At 46.9% G+C, this 21,784-nt stretch overlaps 1 protein-coding gene across 1 annotated transcript in view; it reads left to right on the top strand.

Moving 5' to 3' along the window:
• Positions 1–21,784, top strand: part of Alox15b (arachidonate 15-lipoxygenase type B) — a 40,659-nt gene that overhangs the window by 7,898 nt on the left and 10,977 nt on the right. Inside the window, exons 2-4 of the mRNA XM_012951368.2 lie at positions 20,373–20,532; positions 20,611–20,821; positions 21,112–21,193. Of these exons, the coding sequence (XP_012806822.2) occupies positions 20,373–20,532; positions 20,611–20,821; positions 21,112–21,193 (453 nt within the window). The remainder of the gene's footprint in view (positions 1–20,372; positions 20,533–20,610; positions 20,822–21,111; positions 21,194–21,784) is intronic.

Raw genomic sequence — 21,784 nt, 5'->3', positions numbered from 1 at the left:
GTCTTGGGGTCCGTTGTTTGTAGAGACCTTTAGGAAAGGGCCACTGTCTGGTATGGGCACTCACGCATCTCAAGGACATGCACGCAACACATACGGACGCTGAGAAACCAGGGCTGGGGCAGTGGGCACTCAGGGACAGCGACTGACTTCAAGGCATGTAAGCAGCATTGCTAGGGCCTGCCCTGCCGTTTCTGCAGCCAAGGGCCACTTCCTCCCCAACATTCGACAAGACTGACTGGGATCTTGGATGGTTTGAATTGGTCTACTTGGAAATTACTGGACATCTACTTATTCAGGACCAGGGGTCCTCACATTTGCAGAGGCCCCCAACTGCATGGCTCCGGTTTTCTCTGATGTGGCTTGGCAGCCCCAGAAGCCAGGAAAGAGAAGGGGGCTCGAGCAGGGGCATCGGCTGCGGGAGGATGGAGAATGCGGGAGAGAATGGTTACGTGCTACGTCTGTTAGCGGTCATCCCTGGCCCCTTGCAATAGTGCTATTGGGACTGGAACTCAGGGCCTCAAGCATGCTCGGCAAATGCTCTACAACTGAGCTACAACATAGCCTGATACTAATTTTAAACCCCACCTGCATGAAGCCTTCTTTGGATTATTATATGGGTGACTTTTGCTGTTTTAAAGTTCCTATTGTCCAGAAGCAACCTCCCCATTGCTGTCTGCCCAGCTCACCATTACTATACTTAGTGATTTCTGTGATCCCTCCCCACTGAACCAGAGGTGGGCCCCTGTCTCACACTGGGTCAGGGAGAACCCTGTACCAAAGAGTTTAAACCGGAATGAGGCCACTCCAAAACTGGTCTGTCTACTCTCTCAGACACGGATCCGAAACAGAGAGTATGAAAAAAAAGAAATGCTGTGACAGCTATTTTCTGTCATGTGAATCCAGAATCAGAAAGCGGGAAGGAGGGGGAGGGAGAGAGAGAAACCGGGAGAGACCAGGAGCAGAGTCCTGTTTTGAGCTCCTTTGTCTCAAGCCTGCCCCTCAAGCTCTGCTCCCTTTCTGCCCTTATATCCTCTGGATAAGCTCTATCTTACTCGGTTTCTCTTTATTATTTTTTATTTATTTATTTATTTATTTATTTATTTGAGAGTGACAGACATAGAGAGAAAGACACATAGAGGGAAAGAGAGAGAATGGGCGAGCCAGGGCCTCCAGCCACTGCAAACGAACTCCAGACGCGTGCACCCCCTTGTGCATCTGGCTAACATGGGACCTGGGGAACCGAGCCTCGAACCGGGGTCCTTAGGCTTCACAGGCAAGCACTTAACCGCTAAGCCATCTCTCCAGCCCACTCGGTTTCTCTTTAGTGAGTGTCTGCTACTTATAAATGAGGAGGCCTAATTAACCCCTTACTGGCTCCCCAGTCTCTGGAGTAAAGCACTTTGATCCAGCGTCCTCTCTGCTTGGATCCTACATTGCCCTGTGTGTGTGTGTGTGTGTGTGTGTGTGTGTGTGCAAGCCCACTAGCTTTTGATAGTTTTAATGTATTTATTAGAGACAGAGAGGGAGAGAGACAATGAGCAAGCCAGGACCTCTAGCCACTGCAAACGAATTCCAGATGCATGCACTACCATGTGCATCTGGCTTACATGGGACCTGGAGAATTAAACCTGGGTCTTAGGCTTCACAGGCAAGTGCCTTAACCACTAGGCCATCTCCGGGCCATATCTTACCTTTAGGATGGTATTAGGCTTTGTTTTCTTTCTTTCCTATGTTCTTTTTTCCCCTTCCTTTCTTCCTTTCCTCCCTCCCCCTTCATTTCTTTCCTTATCTTTAATTTTTATTCATTTATTAGAGCCAGAGAGAAAGAGGGAGACACATACACACAGAGAGAATATGGGTATGCTAGGACCTTCTGCCACTACAGATGAATTCCAGTCATGCGCCACTTTGCACATCTGGCTTTACATGGCTCCTGGGGAAAGGAACTCAGGGTGGCAGGCTTTGCAAGCAAGCTCTTTCACCCCTGAGCCCTCTCCACCCCTTTTCTTCAGTCCTCTTCCTTTTGAACTGAAAGGTTATTTCTTCTTGTAGTATGTTGTATTTCAGATCTTTCCATTTTTTATATTCATACATATAATTCCAAATGGTTAAGAAAGTGACCCATCTTTTATAAGAAGGTGAAAGCTGTTTCCTTTTGCTATGTGTTTTTTTATTTTAAAAATACTTTTATTTATTTGCAAGGGGGGAGAGAGAGTGAGAGAGAGAGAATGGGCACACCAGGGTCTTCATCCATTGATCTATATGTCACTTTGTGCATCTGGCTTTATGTGGGTACTGGGGAAGTGAACCTGGGTCATTAGGCTGTGCAGGCAAGCACCTTAACCACTGAGCCATCTCTCCAGCTCCCCACTATGTAGTTTTAAAGTCATAGTATTTGCTTTAAAGTATTACAGCTTCAAGTAAGCTGGACATGATTATAACCCCAGCACTTGGGAGATGGAGGCAAGAGGATCAGGAGTTCAGGACCAGCCTTGGCAACATGAGTCCCTATGGAGAAACATAAATTAAAAAAAAAATAAAAACAAAAACAAACGAGAGCATGATTCTCCAGTGCATAGAAGACACTGCCATTGTCTTTTTCTTCCCACAGAGATTTTATTTAGCCTCCATGTGGACACTAACTACAGAGGCATCAGGGAGCACACATTTGTATCACTACAGCCTTTGCTAGGTATGTTAAAGAGATTACCATTTAGGACCCCTTAAGATCAAAGGGCATGCCAAGCCAAAGCCAACAGTGCCAGGGGCTACTAATGCACTTCATCGTCAGTGAGAGCGACATTTATGAGGACAGAGCAAATTCGTCACAGCTTAACTGCCAGCGGCGGCAGCAGCCACTTTCCTGTCCCCCAGCAGGAGGGGAACTGCGCAGCTCTTCCTGAGCAGTTCTGCCAGAGCAGGTAGCGGCTGGACTCTGCCCGAGGAGAGCCGTGCCGAAAAACCCTGGGAACACTGCTGGACGCAAGCATACACACTCGATTCAATGTCTACTGTGGGCAGAGAAAAGACTTAGCACCTAGCACACACAAGAGTACATAGATAGGGCTGGAGAGATGGCTTAGCGGTTAAGGCACTTGCCTGTGAAGCCTAAGGACCCAGGTTTGATTCCCCAGGTCCCATGTTAGCCAGATGCACATTGTGGTGCATGCATCTGGAGTTCGTTTATGGTGGCTGGAGGCCCTGGAGTGCCCATTTTCTCTCTCTCCTTCTGTCTCTAATAAATAAAAATTTAAAAACATTTAAAAGAAAGAGTACATAGATCCTTCTCAGTGACGACCTACCCATGTCACATTCACAAAGTGACATAAGGAGGACTGAGCTCTCATGTCATCCCTCTCTGCAGACGACGGATGCTCTGGGATTGTACCCACCTGTCTTCCACGCGTTTCCATGGAAGTGACACTGCTGCTCTTGGGTGAGTGGGTTTTCCGCCTGGTCACTTGTTCCCCTCAGGACCCTGTAGCTGGGGCTGTTCCTTTGGGAGTTCTCTTTGTCAGCTACTTTTGCTCCCCCTTCCTTTACTCTTCCCTAGTTCTTCTGTAATTTATTACATCCCTGAGCCCAGCATCCTCAGTTGCAAGGGGAACACTTCGTAAATGGTTAAGACGTGGACTGCTTCCTGGAAGCTTCCTGGAGCCCAGAATTCTAGCAATCTTTGTGACTCCTCAGCGTCACTCTTGCACATCCGCTAATGCAAAGCTCAGCAAATGCCGTGAGGCTCAACTTGCAGAAAAGCCACTTGTCTGCCGGCAGGAACATAACAACTAGCCCCGGGGGGGGGGGGGGTGCAGGGGGCAGTTTCACTGTGGTGGTTCAGCAAGAGCAGAAGAAAAGGAGACGTGTCTCCTGGATGATAAAACACTGCTCCCCACAAAGCCTTCCAGCCCTCTCCTCTTCTCCCTCCATATCAAGGCCCTGGCACCTCTGAGTCCCCCAGTATACAGCGTGAGGAAAACAGCTCTGTCTTACAGGTGTGTGTCCTTGAATAAACCTGGTTTACCAACTCTGGTCTCCTGACTGTCGACTTCCAAGGGGTGAGCAGGCCGACCTTAGTCTCTTAACGATACCCACCCTTCACATCTCCCTATGACGGTACCCATTGTCATTCTCAGTCAGGTCATTAGGTGGGGCTGACCCTACCCCTTATTACAGACCTATACCAGAGTTGGCGTAAGCCGACCAGTGTATTTGAGCTTCCTATCTACTCTGGTTGGTTCAGAGATTATCATGTAACCCGCAAAGAGTCATAACAAGGGAGGGGAGAAGATATCTGTCATCACCTTGGAAAAGAGAAGCAGCAATCATCTTCCAGGGGAGCTGCTAGAAAAAAAAAAAAACCTTTTTTCTGAATTGTGTGGTCTGAGGACATGAGGTCTGTAATAGCTTTCAGAACAGCAGCCTGTGTGATGTGTGAAGATGAAGTGAACTCCAGATATGTGCGCCACTTTGTGCCTCTGACTTTACGTGGGTACTGGGGAAGGGAACCCAGGTCATCAGGCTTTGCTGCGCCGTCTCTCCAGCTGGGGGGAGCAAACTTTTTGGTAGTCAGACAGAAGAGACAGAGATACATTGAGCCTTTAGGCCTTTCTGCAGCAGCCATGCTGTAACCACAAGGGTGGGGAAGCAGAGAACACAATGTGACACCCAGCTTAAATAAGCACAAATTCAGCAGCTGGGCTTGTCCCTCTTCTTGCCTTTGCTTCTGTGAAGAAGGCAAAGAGGACATTCATGTTTAGAGGGAAATTCTGTGTCCATCACGCGCCTCACCAGGAGGTTACAGTGGCCAGCTGATCACGCGGGTCGGGTTAAGATTTTCTGTCACTGGACGCGTTGTTCCCTCCTGGCTGCCAGTGTCCCTAATTGAGCTGCGGATCTTGTCCCTGTCACTTCCTTAAGTTCTCACTTCTGAAAAGGCCCTTTCTCCCTGCATCAGCTTCTCTCCCTTATTCCAAATAACAAAAAAGTGCTTCAGGGGCGGGAGAAAATGGATTAGCAGTTAAGGTGTTTGCCTGCAAAGCCAAAGGACCCTGGTTCAATTCCCCAGGTCCCACATAAGCTAGATGCACAAGAGGGCGCATGCGCCTGGAGTTCATTTGCAGGGGCTAGAGACCCTGGCGTGCCCATTCTCTCTCTGTGTCTCTTTCAATAAATAAATAAAAAATATATATTTTAAAGTGCTTCAGGGGGCTGGAGAGATGGCTTAGCGGTTAAGCACTTGCCTGTGAAGCCTAAGGACCCCGGTTCGAGGCTCGATTCCCCAGGACCCACGAGAGCCAGATGCACAAGGTGGCACATGCATCTGGAGTTCGTCTGCAGTGGCTGGAGGCCCTGGCACACCCATTCTCTCTCTCTATCTGCCTCTTTCTCTCTCTCTATTGCTCTCAAATAAATGAATAAAAATAAACAACAACAAAAAAAAGTGCTTCAAGGCCACTGGTGCTTAATGGTAGTTAATGTAAGAATCAAGCACCATGCTGAGATCTGGAATGTTCTTCAATTTCTTTCCTTTTATTTATTTATTTTTAATTAAATTTTTTTTGTTTTGTTTTTTGAGGTAGGGTTTCACTCTAGCCCAGGCTGACCTGGAATTCACTATGAAGTCTCAGGGTGGTCTTGAACTCCTGGCGATCCTCCTACCTTTGCCTCTTGAGTGCTGGGATTAAAGGCATGTGCCACGACACCCATTTTTTAATTTTTATTTTTAAAAATGTTTTATTTTTATGAGAGAGATAGAGACAGAAAGAGGGGGAGAGAGAGAGAGAGAGATTGAATGGGTGCACCAGGGCCTCCAGCCACTGCAAATGAACTCCAGACACATTGTACCACCTTGTGCATCTGGCTTATGTGGGTCCTTGGGAATTGAACATTGGTTCTTTGGCTTTGCAGGCAAGCGTCTTAACCTATAAGGCATCTCTCCAGCCTCCCTTTTAATTTTTAAACATTTTTAAATTGACAACTTACAGAATTATGGACAATAAACCGTGGTTATTCCTTCCCTACTTTCCCCTTCACAAATCCACCCTCCATCACATCCCCTCCCCCTCTCACTTAGTCTCATTTGATGTCATCATCTCTTCCTCCTATTATGAGGGTCTTGGGTAGATAGTACCAGGCACTGTAAGGTCATGGATATCCAGGCCAAGTTGTGTCTGGAGGAGCACATTGTAAGGAGTCCTGCTCTTCCTTTGGCTCTTACATTTTTCTACCACCTATTCCGCAATGATCTCTGAGCCTTGGAGGGCGTGATAGAGATATTTCAGTTCTGAGCACTCCTCTGTCACTTCTTCTCAGCACCATGGTGCCCTCTGAGTCATCCCAAGGTCACTGCCATCTGAAAAGAGAAGATTCTCTGACCAAAAGTGAGAGTAGAATTAATATATGGATATGAACATTAGGAAAAGTGCTTACCGAGCAGTTTGGTGAGCATAGTATGTACGTTTAGCTGGACAGCAGCAGACGTTACACCCCTAGGGCTCATGAGCTTCTCTGTCATAGGTTTTCAGTACTCTCTCCTTCCTTTTCATTTCTTCTTTTTTAAAAAACAATTTTTTTGTTTATTTTTACTTATTTATTTGAAAGTGACAGACAGAGAGAGAAAGAGGCAGATAGAGAGAGAGAGCGAATGGGTGCGCCAGGGCCTCCAGCCACTGCAAAGGAACTCCAGACGTGTGCGCCCCCTTGTGCATCTGGCTAACGTGGGTCCTGGAGAATCGAGCCTTGAACCAGGGTCCTTAGGCTTCACAGGAAAGGGCTTAACCTCTAAGCCATCTCTCCAGCCCCCTTTTCATTTCTTCTTATTTGCATTATTTTTACTTCTAAAATTCTTTTATAAACATATTTTTTATTTATTTATTTCAGACAGAGAGAAAGTGGCTGACAGAGAAAGCAAGAGTGAGTACGGGTGCACCAGGGCCTCTTGCCACTGCAAACAAACTCCAGACTCATGCGCCACTTTGTGCATTCAGACTTATGTGTATAGGGAAATTGAACCCAGGCCATCAGGTTTTGCAAGCAAATGCCTTTAACTGCTGTGCCATCTCTCCAGCCCAAATTCTAACATTTTAGTCAAAGCATCTACAGCAATGCTGGGGCTATAGCTCGATGGTACGGTTCTTGTTCGGCCCTAGATTTGATCCCCCACAGCATACAATCATGCATTCACACATACACACACACACACACATACACACACACACATACATACACACACACACATACATACACACACATACATACACACACACATACATACACACGCACATACATACACACACATACATACACACACATACACATACACACACACATACATACACACACATACACACACACATACATACACACACACACACGTACATACACACACACATACATACACACACACACACACACACACACACACACATACACATATCTATTCATTCTTTTTTTTTCAAGATAGGGTCCCACTCTAGCTGAGGCTGACCTGGAATTCACTATGTAGTCTCAGGTGGCCTCGAATTTACAGCAATCCTCCTACCTCTACCTCCCTAGTGCTGGGATTAAAGGTGTGTGCCACCACGCCCATTTATTTTTAAGACAGGGTTTTGCTATATAGTCTAGGCTGACCTCGAAATTTGATCCTCCCACCTCTGCTTCCTGAGTGCTAGGACTGTAAATATACACTACCATGGCTTAGATACATATGATTTAAAGAGCAGAACTCTTTCTGGGCATGGTGGCATATGCCATTAAGCCCAGTAATCTGGAGGCAGAGGTAGGAGGATCACGGTGAGTTTGAGGCCACCCTGAGATTACATAGTGAATTTCAGGTCAGCCTGAGCTAAAGTGAGATCCTATCTTGAAAAGAAAAAAAAAAAAAAAAAAAGAGTAGAACTGTTTGACTCATTTCATTGGCAATCTTGGCATTTACTGATACATCTCAACATAGCTTATGTGTATGGTTTGTTGGTTTTTTCATCTCTAGGCAATCATAGGATTTCTACTAAGGAAAACAGGCTCGGCTTCTTTCCCTAGTCTAGCTCCTGTTGCATTTGCAAACCTCCCTCCCTCATCTGTTGTCTTTCTGGTATAATTTCATAAGAACCACAAGCAAATTTTCATTGAATGATTACATGATTTTGATTATCCACATGCCATTCGTAGGAAACTTGATGGCATATAGAATACTTTATTTGTATTTCTCTACAAAAAGTTTTGCTGTTTCTCTAGATAATAATTACATATTTGTGATTATTGGTAATATTTTTCTATATATTTTTCCTTAATTTAACCCAAAACATCACCATGTGTCTAGAACACCCTACAATATGCGGAGGAACACTAAGCACTTGGTCTTCCTAAGGGAGCCTCTCCAGGCCATGTCCAGGCTGCACCGTCAGTTCCTTACGGCTGCTTAGCCAGTCTCTGGGCTCACCGTCGTCCTCTCACCCCTCTGCTGTGCTGGAATTCCTATTCTCCCTATCCCATACTGGACCCTTTCTTGTTTATCTCATGAACGTATTCTTCAAGAACAAAAGGACAGGAAGAGAATTGAAGATGCTATATGTGTGTAAATGTTTATTATCTACCTATGTTTCAATAATAGGTGTGAAATAAATTTTGTTCAGAATTGTGAAAGCATTTTCCATTGGGAAAGCAGGGTTACTGTGAAGGAGTCTTGGGAATCTGGCTTCCTCATTCTTGTCGTATGACCTGTTACCCTTCCGCAGAGGCTCTGAGGATTCCTCCTTCGCTTGAGACTTCCATATTTCATAACGACGTGTCCTGGGAGGTCTGTGTTTATTCTGTGCAGTGTTCTTAGTTGGGCCCACTCAAGACTGAGACTCGTGTCCCTCAGGGTTTGGAAAATGTCTTGAATTGTTTCATTAATTATTTCCTTCTCTCCTTTTACCTATTTTACAATTTGACTCAGGCAGTGGCTGTTGCAGTCAGGGTCGCATTGCTGGCAGAAATCACCCGACCAAGAGCAGCTTGTGGGAAAGACGGGTTTATTTTCGCTTACAGACTTGAGGGGAAGCTCCACGATGGCAGGGGAAAACGATGGCATGAGCAGAGTGTGGACATCACCCCCTGGCCAATATCAGATGGACAACAGGAACAGGAGAATGTGCCAAACACTGGCAAGGAGACACTGGCTATAACCCCGCCCCCAACAATACACCACCTCCAGGAGGCGCTAATTCCCAAATCTCCATCAGCTGGGAACCCAGCATTCAGAACACCTGAGTTTATGGGGGACACCTGAATCAAACCACTACCTTGATCTCCTGACTTGGTTCTTCATCTTCCATTTTTCTCCCATTTTCCATCATGTTGATTCTTGCTGTTTATTTATTTATTTATTAGTTATTATTATCATATTATTATTATTGGTTTTTTGAGGTAGGGTCTCACTCTGGCTCAGGCTGACCTGTAATTCACTGTGTAGTATCAGGGTGGCCTTGAACTCATGGTGATTCTCCTACCTCTGCCTCCCGAGTGCTAGGGTTAAAGACATGTACCACCGCGTCATGTGAGTTTTTTTTTAATTTTATTTTATTCATTTGCAAGCAGAGAGAGAGAGAGAGAGAAGGAGAGGCAGAATATGAGAATATGTGCACCAGGGCTTCTTGCCACTGCAAATGAACTCCAGATGCGTGTGTCACTTTGTGCATCTGGATTTTCGTGGGTACTGGGGAATCCATCCCAGGTCATTAGGCATTGGAGGCAAGCGCCTTAACTGCTGAGCCATCTACCTAGCCCTGCTATTGAGTTTTTAATTTCTCCTGACACTTTTTAAAGATTTATTTTATTTATTTGAGAGAGAAAGAGAGAGGCAGATAGAGAGAGAATGGGCATGCCAGGGCCTCTAGCCACTGCAAATGAACTGCAGACACATGCGCCACCTTGTGCATCTGGCTTATGTGGGTCCTGGAAAATCAAACATGGGTCATTAGGCTTTGCAGGCAAGCACCTTAACCACTAAGCCATCTCTCCAGCCCATCCTGTCATTTAAAAAATTTTTATTCTATTTTTTTTTAATTTTTTTTGTTCATTATTTATTTATTTATTTGAGAGCGACAGACATAGAGAGAAAGACAGATAGAGGGAGAGAGAGAATGGGTGCGCCAGGGCTTCCAGCCTCTGCAAACGAACTCCAGACGCGTGCGCCCCCTTGTGCATCTGGCTAATGTGGGACCTGGGGAACCGAGCCTCGAACCGGGGTCCTTAGGCTTCACAGGCAAGCGCTTAACCACTAAGCCATCTCTCCAGCCCTATTTTTGTTTTTTTGAGATAAGGTTTCACTCTAGCCCAGGCTGATCTGGAATTCACTATGTAGTCTCAGGGTGGCCTCGAGCTCATGGTGATCCTCCTACCTTTGCCTCCGAGGGCTGGGATTAAAGGTGTGTGCCACCACACCTGGCTCCTGTCTTTTTTTTTTTTTTTTTTTAATTTCATGAGCCATGTTGTTTGTTCCATGTATTGTCTGAATAATATCCTGTTCATAATTCATAATTGTCCTTTTTCCTGTTATTTCTTTTCCTTCTCTCTTTTTCTTTCTTTCCTTCTTTCTTTCTTTCTTTCTTTCTTTCTTTCTTTCTTTCTTTCTTTCTTTCTTTCTTTCTTTTTTAAGGTAGAGTCTCACTCTAGCTCAGGATGAATTGGAACTCACTATGTAGTCTCAGGGTGGCCTCAAGCTCATGGAAATCCTCCTACCTCTGCCTCCCAAGTGCTGGGATTAAAGGCGTGTGCCCCCACGCCTGGCTTCTGTTGTGTCTTTGATAAAACAGTTCGGGTCTTGTTTCTGATGTTTACGACACATGATTATGTTGGTGATGTATCACCACAAAGCAGACCGTCCCCAGGAACTGGGGCTGGGAAGTTGGCCCAGCAGTTAAACGTACTTGCTTGTAAAGACTTCAGGCCTGGGTTCAATTCCCCACATATGATCAAAGTGGTGCAGCAGCAAGAGGCCCTGGCAAGTCTCTCTCTCTCTCTCTCTCTTGCAAATAAATAAACATTAAAAAAGCACCAAGGGCTGGTGTTGCAGTCAGGTTCGCATTGCTGGTAGAAGTCACCCAACCAAGAGCAGCTTCTGGGAAAAAGAGGTTTACTTTGGCTTACAGGCTCGAGGGGAAGCTCCACGATGGCAGGGGAAAATGATGGCATGAGCAGAGGGTGGACATCACCCCCTGGCCAACATAAGATGGACCACAGCAACAGGAGGGTGTGCCAAACACTGGCAAGGGGAAACTGGCTTTAATACCCATAAACCCGCCCCCAACAATACACTCCCTCCAGGAGGCATTAATTACCAAATCTCCATCAGCTAGGTACCTAGCATTCAGAACACCTAAGTTTATGGGGGACACCTGAATCAAACCACCACAGCTGGAGAGGTAGCTTAGTGGTTAAGACACTTGCATGAAAAGCCAAAGGACCCAGGTTCAATTCCCCAGAACTCATGTAAGCCAGATGCACAGGTGATGTATGTGTCTGGAGTTCTTTGCAGTGGTTGGCAGCCCTGGCATGCCCATATTCTCTCTCTCTCTCTCTCTCTCTCTCTCTCTCTCTCTCTCTCTCTACCTATATATGTATATATGCCTCTTTTTCTCTCAAATAAATAAATAGAAATAAAATATTAGTGCCTGGCATGGTGGAGCATGCCAGTCTCCGCACTTGGGAGGCAGAGGTAGGAGGATGGCTATGAGTTCAAGGCAACCCTAAGGCTACAAATTGAATTCCAGGTCAGCCTGGGCTAGAGCAAAACCCTACCTTAAAAAACCAATATATATATTAGGTGCTGCAGAGATGGTTCAGCGGTTAAGGCACTTGCCTGTAGAGACTAATAACCTGAGTTCAATTCCCCAGTACCCAGGTAAAGCCAGATGCATTCTAATTTCTTAATATGTCTTTTTTAGAATAACCCTCAGATCATGATGCCTCCTGCTCCAGAGTTCAACCTCTCAAACCTGATGCGGTGGCTCCTGTCTATAATCTCAGCACTTGGCAGGTGGACGTAGGAGGATCACTATGAGTTTGAGGCCAGCCTGGGGATACGAGTGAGTTTCAGGTCAGTCTGGTTTAGAGTGAAACCTTGCTTCAACAAAACAAAGAAAGAGTTCAACCTTTCCCTCATGGGCAATTGTCCTCACCCAAGGGAGGGCTGGTCCTAGGCTTTACTATTCCGAAAATCCAAATATCGAGACTGTGCTTACCTCTGCTTTTGGTTTTCTTGAATAACTAATATACTTGCTTACAGAGGTGTACATATAAACCATTTGTCAGGGATTTTGTCCCAGCAATGAGAAAGGTCAGAACCCATGGGAAAAATCAGACAGTGAGGAGAAAGTGAGTTAGATGTGATAGAAGATAATCCCTCAGGTCTGACCTTTAATATAGAGTAAGGGAGGGCTGGAGAGATGGCTTAGTGGTTAAGGTGCTTGCCTGCAAAGCCTAAGGACCCAGGCTCAATTCCCCAGCACTCACATCAGCTAGATGCACATGGTGGCACATGCATCTGGAATTTGTTTGCAGTGGCTGGAGGCCCTGCTGAGCCCATTCTCTCTCTTTCTCTATCTGCCTCTTAGTCGCTCTCAAATAAAAATAAACTAAAAAGAGAGTAAGGGAAAACCAATGATTCAGTTTGCAGATGGGGACTTTAAATTGGCCGAGTACAAGAAACTATGCGAGTCATGGCTTATCGTGCTTCTGAAGAGCCTTTGAGTAAGAAGTAAAAGTGCCTCTCTCATGGTCTGTCCCCTGAGATGGGACATGGGGATGGATGGGGTCAGTGCCTCTCTCATGGTCTGTCCTCTGAGATGGGACATGGGGATGGAGGGGTCAGTGCCTCTCTCATGGTCTGTCCCCTGAGATGGGACATGGGGATGGAGGGGTCAGTGCCTCTCTCATGGTCTGTCCTCTGAGACGGGACATGGGGATGGAGGGGTCAGTGTGCGTGTTTCCTGATAAGGAAAATTTGTGTCCTTCAGACAAGGGCTGCATAATCTGAGGCAAATGAGGAAAGTCAGTCCTTGCTCGACGGACTCATAAGAGCTGCCGGGCACACTTGGTTGTTGCCAGCCAAGGCTCCCATGAAGATGAGGGACTGGGAGACAAAAGAGGAGGGACAGGCATTATGGAGGAACCGGGCATGAAAGAGGCAGTGTTTGATACCCAACTTGCCAGGCACATATAAAATTCACTGGAGAGTTCTGAAAAAACTACTTCAGCAGAGACCTGTCAACGTAAATCACACAGCTCTCGCCTCAAAGGGAGTAAGATGGAGTTTATGATGGAGCCAACTATGAGTAACCAAGGCCCAGGAACACAGGTTCAGTTTTCCCCAAAGTCCATGTTCCAACATGTTAACAATTCCATGAAAGTTTTATAGTTACATTACAAAAGAAAGTCGTAAACCATGGCACTTCTCAGACACACTGGAGAAAGCTCAGGCGTGCTGCAGCAGAGCAGGGGAAATCACCTGAGGCTTCAGAGGCTCTGAAGATATTCTCAGGCTTGGGGGTGGTGGGAGCTGGGGGTCTGTAAGTTCATTTGAAAAGGTTTCACCCGATAGTCACAAGGATGTTAGGTCAGACATAAAGGGGGGCCATAAGTGGTTACTAAGGGGCTAAAGGTAGACCAAGGTAATTTGGTTCTGATCATGCTGCACTCCATTTCTCTATGATCAAAAGAATTTTATCAGTCTATTCAGCTTTGTTTAAAGTCAGTAGAGGGGGCTGGAGGGATGGCTTAGCGGTTAAGGAATTTGCCTGCAAAGCCAAAGGACCCAGGTTCGATTTCCCAGGGCCCACATTAGCCAGATGCACAAGGGGGTGCATGCATCTGGAGTTCGTTTGCAGGGGCTGGAGGCCCTGACACACCCATTCTCTCTCCTCTCTCTTTCTCCCTCCATCCCTCTTTCTCTGTCAAATAAATTTAAAAAAAATAAAATATTTAAAGTAAGTAGAGGGCTGGAGAGATGAATTAGCAGTTAAGGTGCTTGCCTGCAAAGCCTATGGACCCAGGTTCAATTCCCTAGGACCCATGTAAACCAGATGCATAAGGGGGCACATGTGTCTGGAGTTCGTTTACAGTGGCTAGAGGTCCTGGTGTGCCTATTCTCTCTCTCTTTCTCCCTTTTCCTCTCTCAAATAAATTAAATTAAATATTCTAAAGTAAGTAGATGTAGCACTTTTCAGGAACTTTAGTTCAGTTTCTTCTGTTGGCTAAGTACCTTATTTTGTGCATGTAGAGGTCAAATATTATTTCAATGTCCTATAAGTTCAGAAGGCTTGTTCCTGGGATCCACTATAGATGAGGTTTAGTGGTAGGCAGAAAAACTGTCTTTGGGACAGAGGAAGTGCTGACAAAGCCATTAAGGAAGTGTGACAGTTACCTTCGCGTTGCTGGGACAAACACTGACCCGAAGCAGCTTATGGGAGGAAAGGGCTTATTTCAGACTTACAGAATCCAGGGGAAACTCCGTCAACTGCAGGAGAAGCTGGCTCACCTCCGTACATCCAGACAGAGAGACACCACCAAACAGCCAAGAAACAGGGAACAGCCGAGCTCACACTTCTCTGAACACACCTTAGGGATGAACTTAAGATCCGCCCCCAGTGACACACCCTCCAGTGGCTGCTGGAGACCTAAGTTACAAGCTAAATCTCAAGTTAAAAAAAAAATGCCTGAGGGCTGGAGAAATGTCTTAGTGGTTAAGGCACTTTCCCGCAAAACCTAAGAACCCAGGTTCTGTTCCTCAGTGCCCATGTAAGCCAGATGCATAAGGTAGCTCATGTGTCTGGAGTTCATTTGCAGAGGCTAAAGGCCCTGGTGCACCCATTCTCTCTCTCTCTCTTTCTCTCTCTCTATAGCTGTCTCTTTCCCTCTCTCACTCTCTCAAATAAATAAATAAATAGATAAAATATTTAAAAATGAAAAAAAAACCCTTTTAAAAAATGCCTAAGTGCCAGGTGTGGTGGCACACACCTTTAATCCCAGAACTTGGGAGGCAGAGGTAGGAGGATCGCAGTGAGTTCAAGACCACCCTGAGACTACGTAGTGAGTTGCAGGATAACCGAGGCTTGACTAGCAAGTCAGCTGAGAGCAGCATTGCAGCAGTCAGCCAAAACTGGACTGCCCGAGCTGCGGTTTTGCTCCGGCTGGGCTCCCACAGCCCTCACCGCTCTTCGTGAACGACGTCGTTCCCAGAAGCTGGGGATTTCGCCCTCACCGCTTTTATTTTTTTTAACGTTTAAAAAATATTATTTACAATGATTGAGATGGGGAGGTAATATGATGGAGAATGGAATTTCAAAGGGGAAAGTGCGGGGGGAGAGGGAGGGTATTACCATGAGATATTTTTTATAGTCATGGAAAATGTTAATAAAAATTGTGAACGGAAAAAAAAGTGAAAGTGAAAAAAAAATTATTTAGAGCCAGGCATGGTGGCACATGCCTTTAATCTCAGCACTAGGGGGGCAGAGGTAGGAGGATCGCCATGAGTTTGAGGCCACCCTGAGGCTACATAGTGAATTCCAGGTCAGCCTGAGCTAGAGCGAGATGCTGCCTCGAAAACCAAATTAATATATATATATATATATAATTTAGTATATTATTTATGTGAGAGAAAGAGGCAGAGGTCAGAGAGAGAGAGGCAGAATGGACACGCCAGGGCCTCTGGTCACTGCAAACGAACACCAGACACATTCGCCACCATGTGCGTCTGGCTTACATGGGTCCTGGGGAGTCAAACCTGGGTCTCTAGGCTTCGCAGGCGAGTGTCTTAACCACTAAACCATCTCTCCAGCCTTTTAAAACATCTTATTAACAATGTCCATATATACAGACAATATGCCATGGTCATAATCCCTTCCCACCACTCTCACTTTTCCACCTCCTCCTTTCCCCCTTTACTGAATCCCTTCTTTTCAACTAATTTGTCTTCTATTTTGATATCAGCATTTCCCCCCTTGTGTTATGTAGATCTTGTGTAAGGTCATGTCGGCCCCTGTGAAGTCATGAGTGTTAAAGCTACTTTGTATTCGGGAGACAGTCGTGAAAATATTTCTCCCCGTCCTTTGGCTCCTTTCTGCCGGCTCTACCGCAATGGTCCCTGAACCTTGGAGGGTATGGTAGAGATGTCTATCTCACTTAGTGCTGATGGGAGGGAGGGATTATTATGCTTTATAGCCTATAATTATGGAAGTTTTCAGTAATAAAAAAAAAAGGTGGAAGTCCACTGTCACTTCAGCAATTTGCTGGGTTTGAATCCCCGTAGTTGCTGATGTCTGAAAAGAGAAACTTCTCTAACCAAAAGAGACACTAGCATTAATATGTGGGCATAAACATAAATGTTTAGAGGGCAGTTTAGCCAGAGAGCAGTAGTATTTTCCCCCTAGGGCTTATGACCTCCCAAGCCATAGACTTGTTAAAAACTTTATTTATTTAGAGAGAGAGCTCAGCTCCAGCAGGATTTCTCAGTGCCTTGCAGCCCAAGCTTGTGAAGTATTCAGCAATAGGGCCTTACCATCTATTACTGGTGAGAAACCAAGGGCCTTGGCAATGGCCTGCAATGTTTTGGAGAGTATCAGGGACCTCCCTGGCCAACAACTCACTGAAGGTATCTCATTCCTGGCACTGAAAATTTTCTAGTAACCATCTATGGCTTACGGGAGTGCCGTTGTCCAAAAAGGTAGGTTTCCATATGACTTATTCATACCTCTTACGTTTTGATTAACCCTCTCCCCACCTTTCCTTTACTCAATCTCTTCTCCTGACCTCATTTAAGCCTTTCCACCCTGAGTAATCTGCCCATCTTTTTACATATATACAATGCCATCTCCTTAAGTCCTCCCCTCTCCTCTCTCCCTTATAGCCCCTTTCTATCTGACTGGCCTCTGCTACCAAGTTTTATTCCTACTCACAAGTCCAAACATTTGTAGCTATGATTCACATATGAGACAGAACATGTGGCACTTGGCTTTCTGGGCCTGGGTTACCTCATTTAGTATAATCCTTTTCAGTTCCTTCAATTTCCCTGAAAACTTCATAATTTCATTTTTCTTTACTGCTGAATAGAACTCCATTGTATAAATGTAGCACATCTTTGTTATCCATTCATCAGTTAAGGGACATCTAGGCTGGTTCCATTTCCTAGCTACTGTGAATAGAGCAGCAATAAACATGGTAAGTAGTGAGAAAAGTCCTTAGGATATATGCCTAGGAGTGGTGTAGCTGGGTCATATGGTAAATCTATTTCTAGCTGTTTCGGAAACCTCCACTTATTTCCAGAATGGCTGGACCAGATTACATTCCCACCAACAGAGAAGGGATCCTCTTTTTTGGCTTAGCCAGCATTTATAGTCATTTGATTTCTTGACAATAGCCTTTCTGACAGGAGTGAGATGGGATCTCAAAGTAGTTTTAACTTGCATTTCCCTGATGGCTGTATTTCCAGCTTTCTACATGGGTCTGGGGATGACTCAGGTACCCACTGAGTCACCTCCCCAGTTCCTTGTCTTTTTTTCTTTTTCCTGCTAAGTCACTCACTGCCATTACCTTTCAGATTCCCCTGGCTTTGTAGAGCTATACTTTAAATCTTGGACTTTGGTGGGATTTCAAGAGCATAGAGGCAAAGAGGTGTGTGTGGAATGTTCCCCTTGTTGATCTAACCCACCCCGATCTGGCTCCAGTTCATCACCCGGGGGACTCTGCTGGGAACAGGGTTACCAGGTCCATGGTGGGATTCCGGTAAGTGCTAGGCTTGGTTGTACAGACATGGCACACGGCTATAGTCCCTGCATTGGGAGGTGGCGGCAGGAGGATCAGGAATTCAAGACCAGCTATGGCTGGCTACATAGTGTGAGAAATATAAGAGAGACATGCTGGCTTTTCTGTCAGGTTAAAAAGATAGAGAAACCCAGGCTGGAGAGATGGCTCAGTGATTAGGGCACTTGCCTGTGAAGTCTAAGGACCTAGTTCAATTCCCCAGGACCCACATAAGCCAGATGCACAAGGTGGTGTATGCATTTGCAGTTCATTTGCAATGGTTGGAGGCCCTGGCTCTCTCTCTATATATATATCTACCTCCGTATCCCAAATAAATAAATAAAAAGTATTTTTTTTTAAAAGATGGAGCCAGGCATGGTGACACATGCCTTTAATCCCAGCACTTGGGAGGTAGAAGTAGAAGGATCGCCGTGAGTTCGAGACCACCCTGAGACTCCATAGTGAATTCCAGGCCAGCCTGGGCTAGAATGAAACCCTACCTTGAAAAGCAAAAACAAACAAACAAACAAAAGATAGATGGCTGGAGCTGGAGAGATGGCTTAGCAGCTAAGGCACTTCCCTTAAAGCCTAAGGACCCATGTTCGACTCTCCAGATCCCACATAAGCCACACGCACAAAGGCACAACATCACACATGCCCACTAATGACACAAGCATCTGGAGCTCAATTTCAGTCGCTAAGACCCTGGTGTGCCAATTTTCTCTCCCTCTCTTTTTCTCTCTCTCTGCCTCTTTCTCTCTATCTAAAAATAATTATAATAATAATCCTCCAGTAAACTTCCTAAACTCTTAAAAACAACAACAACAAAAAAGCTAACTTCCCTTTCCCAGAAATAAATATTGCCTTGCCAATATACTTAAGATTTTAGGGTCATTCTTGAACCTTTAACTCAGTTCTGACAATAGTGACTTCAAAGTCAGTCTGTTCTACGTGAGATCCTGTCTCCAAATTCTCCTTTTACAAAAGGAAAGACTGATGCCTTCAGTCATGTTCATTGGGAAATAGCACAAACTGAAGATCTTTTTATTGGCAAATCCGGTTGTCATTTCTCCACCATGCTCTTGCTTAACCTCTCAGCAACATGTAACAGGATTGCCCAATCTTTCCTTGGTTTTCATGGAGCGCCCTTCTTTCCTGGCACCTTCCTGCCTCTCGAGGATAGTTTGCATCTTAAATGGTCCCCAGAGGCCCCGTCACAAGGGAGGCACCACTGGGACATGACGCAACCTTTAGAAGGTGGGAGGAGGGGATCTTTGGGTTATTGAGGATGCGCCCCTGAAGAAATGATGGGATTCCAAACCCTCCCTGGATGTTTTCAGTCCCCTGGGCATGACATGAGCACTTTTGCTTCACCAGGCGCTCCTACCACAATGGCTCAAAAGTGATGGGACCAACAGATCATGGACTGGGACTTCCGAGACTGTGACCCTTCCTCCTTTATAAGCTGACTGTCTCCGGTGTTTGGCACAGTCACAGGAATGCCGACTAACACACTCATTGTATAATCCTTCATGCTTCCACCTCCTCTGCAAAAAGCACATCACATTCAGAGACCCTCTCTGCTCTTCTCCACCTACATTCTCTGGTAGCCTGTAGCTTAGCCATACCTGGGTGCCCATGACTCCAGGCACATCCTCCAGGCCTGCCCCTCTATGCCCAAATGTGGGTTCTCCATTTGTATGCCTAAGTGGTGATCAAGCTTAGTAGTTCCAAACCAGAAACCTAAAATCTGTTATTCCCTCAAAGCCAAAACCTACCTCTCCCATGACACCTCTTCTTCACCTTATTTTTCTCTCCAACAAGCCAAACTCCTCCTGATTTAAGGATCTTTCTTTAAGCTCTTCTGCCTTGGGCCAGGTTGATCTGGAATTCATTATGGAGTCTCAGCGTGGCCTCGAACTCATAGTGATCCTCCTACTTCTGCCTCCCTGAGTGCTGGGATTAAAGGCGTATGACCACTGGCTTAGACATCTTTTTTTTTTTTTTTTTTTTTCTCAGATGCAGCTTACATGTCACCTCCTCTTGGCCTCTGAGAGCCTTTGTGCCCCGTCCCACCTTCTCACACTTTCATATTGCCATGTTTGATGGCCTTTCAGCATTCATCATTATGAGCCGAGCATAGACTTTTCCTCCCTCGCGTTGGAGTGTCAACATGCATACGAGCAAAAATAAAGATGCCGCTGAACCTGCATTCTCAGCACCTAATACAGGTCCCGGCGCAGCACTGGTCCTCAGCATCAGTTATGGGAGGAAATGAAATCGCACGTAGTCGGCGAGGAGGAGAGGGGTGAGGGCCTGCACGGGCGTGTTCACTGGGGCAGGTCGTAAGCAAATTCCGTCCTGTGCTCCCCCGCCTCAGCTGGATTTCCGTCTCACCCCAAAACTCAGTTCTGCCCTGACCCACAACTGTCCACCCTCTTCAGGCCGTCACCCCAGCTCCACCCCGCTCTCCCTAAATTCTGGCAGTGGGGCCCCAGCGGGAACTCAGAGCCTGTGGCAATCACCCCAACAGTTTTGACCCAACAGTTCTGCCCGGTGGAGGGGTGAGCCTGGCACCCCTCGCTCTGGAGGACCAGACTGGCGAGCACTGTGGCCATGATCAGGGTGAGAGTGTCTACCGGAGAGGCCTTTGGGTCCGGCACATGGGACAAGGTGTCGGTCAGCATCGTGGGGACTCAGGGAGAGAGCCCGTTGCTGCCGCTGGACCGCCTGGGCAAGACGTTCACCGCGGGCTCGGTGAGTGCGCGCGGGCGCGCGGGGCTGGACTGCGGCGGGGCGCGGGCGCACCCTCCGCTCACCAAGCCGCCCTCCTAGGAGGAGGTCTTCGAGGTGACCATCCCCAAGGACGTGGGCCCCGTGCTGCTGCTGCGCGTGCACAAGGTGCCCCCGCGGTTGCCCGGCGTGTCCCCGGACGCCTGGTACTGCCGCTGGTTCCAGCTGGAGATGCTGCCGGGCGCTCCGCTCCGCTTTCCCTGCTACCAGTGGCTGGAGGCGGCGGGGAGCCTGGTGCTGCGCGATGGAGCCGGTGAGGGACCCGGGGGGCTGGCCGGGGCTGCCCGAGAGACCTGGGGGTCGGAGGCTGGTGCGGGGAGAAAAGCAAGGGCAGTGGAAGCGGGGCGGCCCTCGGTAGGGGCAGAGGGAGGGGCGCTTGCTGGTGGGGCGGCGGGCTGGGGGAAGTGGCTGGCGGCTTGCTGTGCGGGGAAATGCACCGCTAAGATCGCGTGTAGAAAATGTCCACGGGGAGGGGACGGAGCAGAAGGCAGAGCGGCTGGAGCCAGAGGTCACGGGAGTCTCTTTTCCTCCCCCCTCCCATAGCCAAGGTTTGCTGGGCAGACAACCACCTCAGGCTCCAGCGCCAGCGCCAGGAGGAACTTCAGGCCAGAAGGGAGATGTACTGGTGAGATGGGACGACTGTTCAGGGAGGAGACTCTTGTGGGACGGGTGGATGTCAGCCTGTGGTCACTGGATAAAGTCTCGGGCTAGACTTTACCTATGAGTGTGCTCCAGGGACCAGCGGAGTTGGCACAGTCAGGCCCCTGTGAGAAATGACAAAATAAAAAATAAAAATAAAAGCTTTTTAAAAAAATTATGAGAATGGGTGCACCAGGGACTCAGGCCACTGCAAATGAACTCCAGACGCCTGCACCACCTTGTGCATCTGGCTTGTTGGGGAACTGAACCTGGGTCCTTCGGTTTTGCAGGCAAGCACCTTAACTGCTAAGCCATCTCTCCACCCAGGGGGAGTAATTTCTATCTTAACAAGCCTTTCAGATGCATCCACCGAAGGTTAAAACCATTGCTTAAAAGCTGAGAGATGGCGTTTGCCTGCAAAGCCAGAGAACCCAGGACCCACATAAGCCAGATGCACAAGGTGGCACATACCCATTCTCTCTCTTTCTCTCCTTCTCTTTCTCAGTAAACTAAATTTAAAAATGAGAAGGGAGTGGGTAAAGCAAAACTACAGATCCAAATTTGGGTCATTTATGGG

This window comes from Jaculus jaculus, chromosome 12, assembly GCF_020740685.1.
Source record: "Jaculus jaculus isolate mJacJac1 chromosome 12, mJacJac1.mat.Y.cur, whole genome shotgun sequence".
NCBI lineage: Eukaryota > Metazoa > Chordata > Mammalia > Rodentia > Dipodidae > Jaculus > Jaculus jaculus.
The sequence above is the reverse complement of the archived record's forward strand: the minus strand, read 5'-3'. Positions and strand labels throughout refer to the sequence as shown.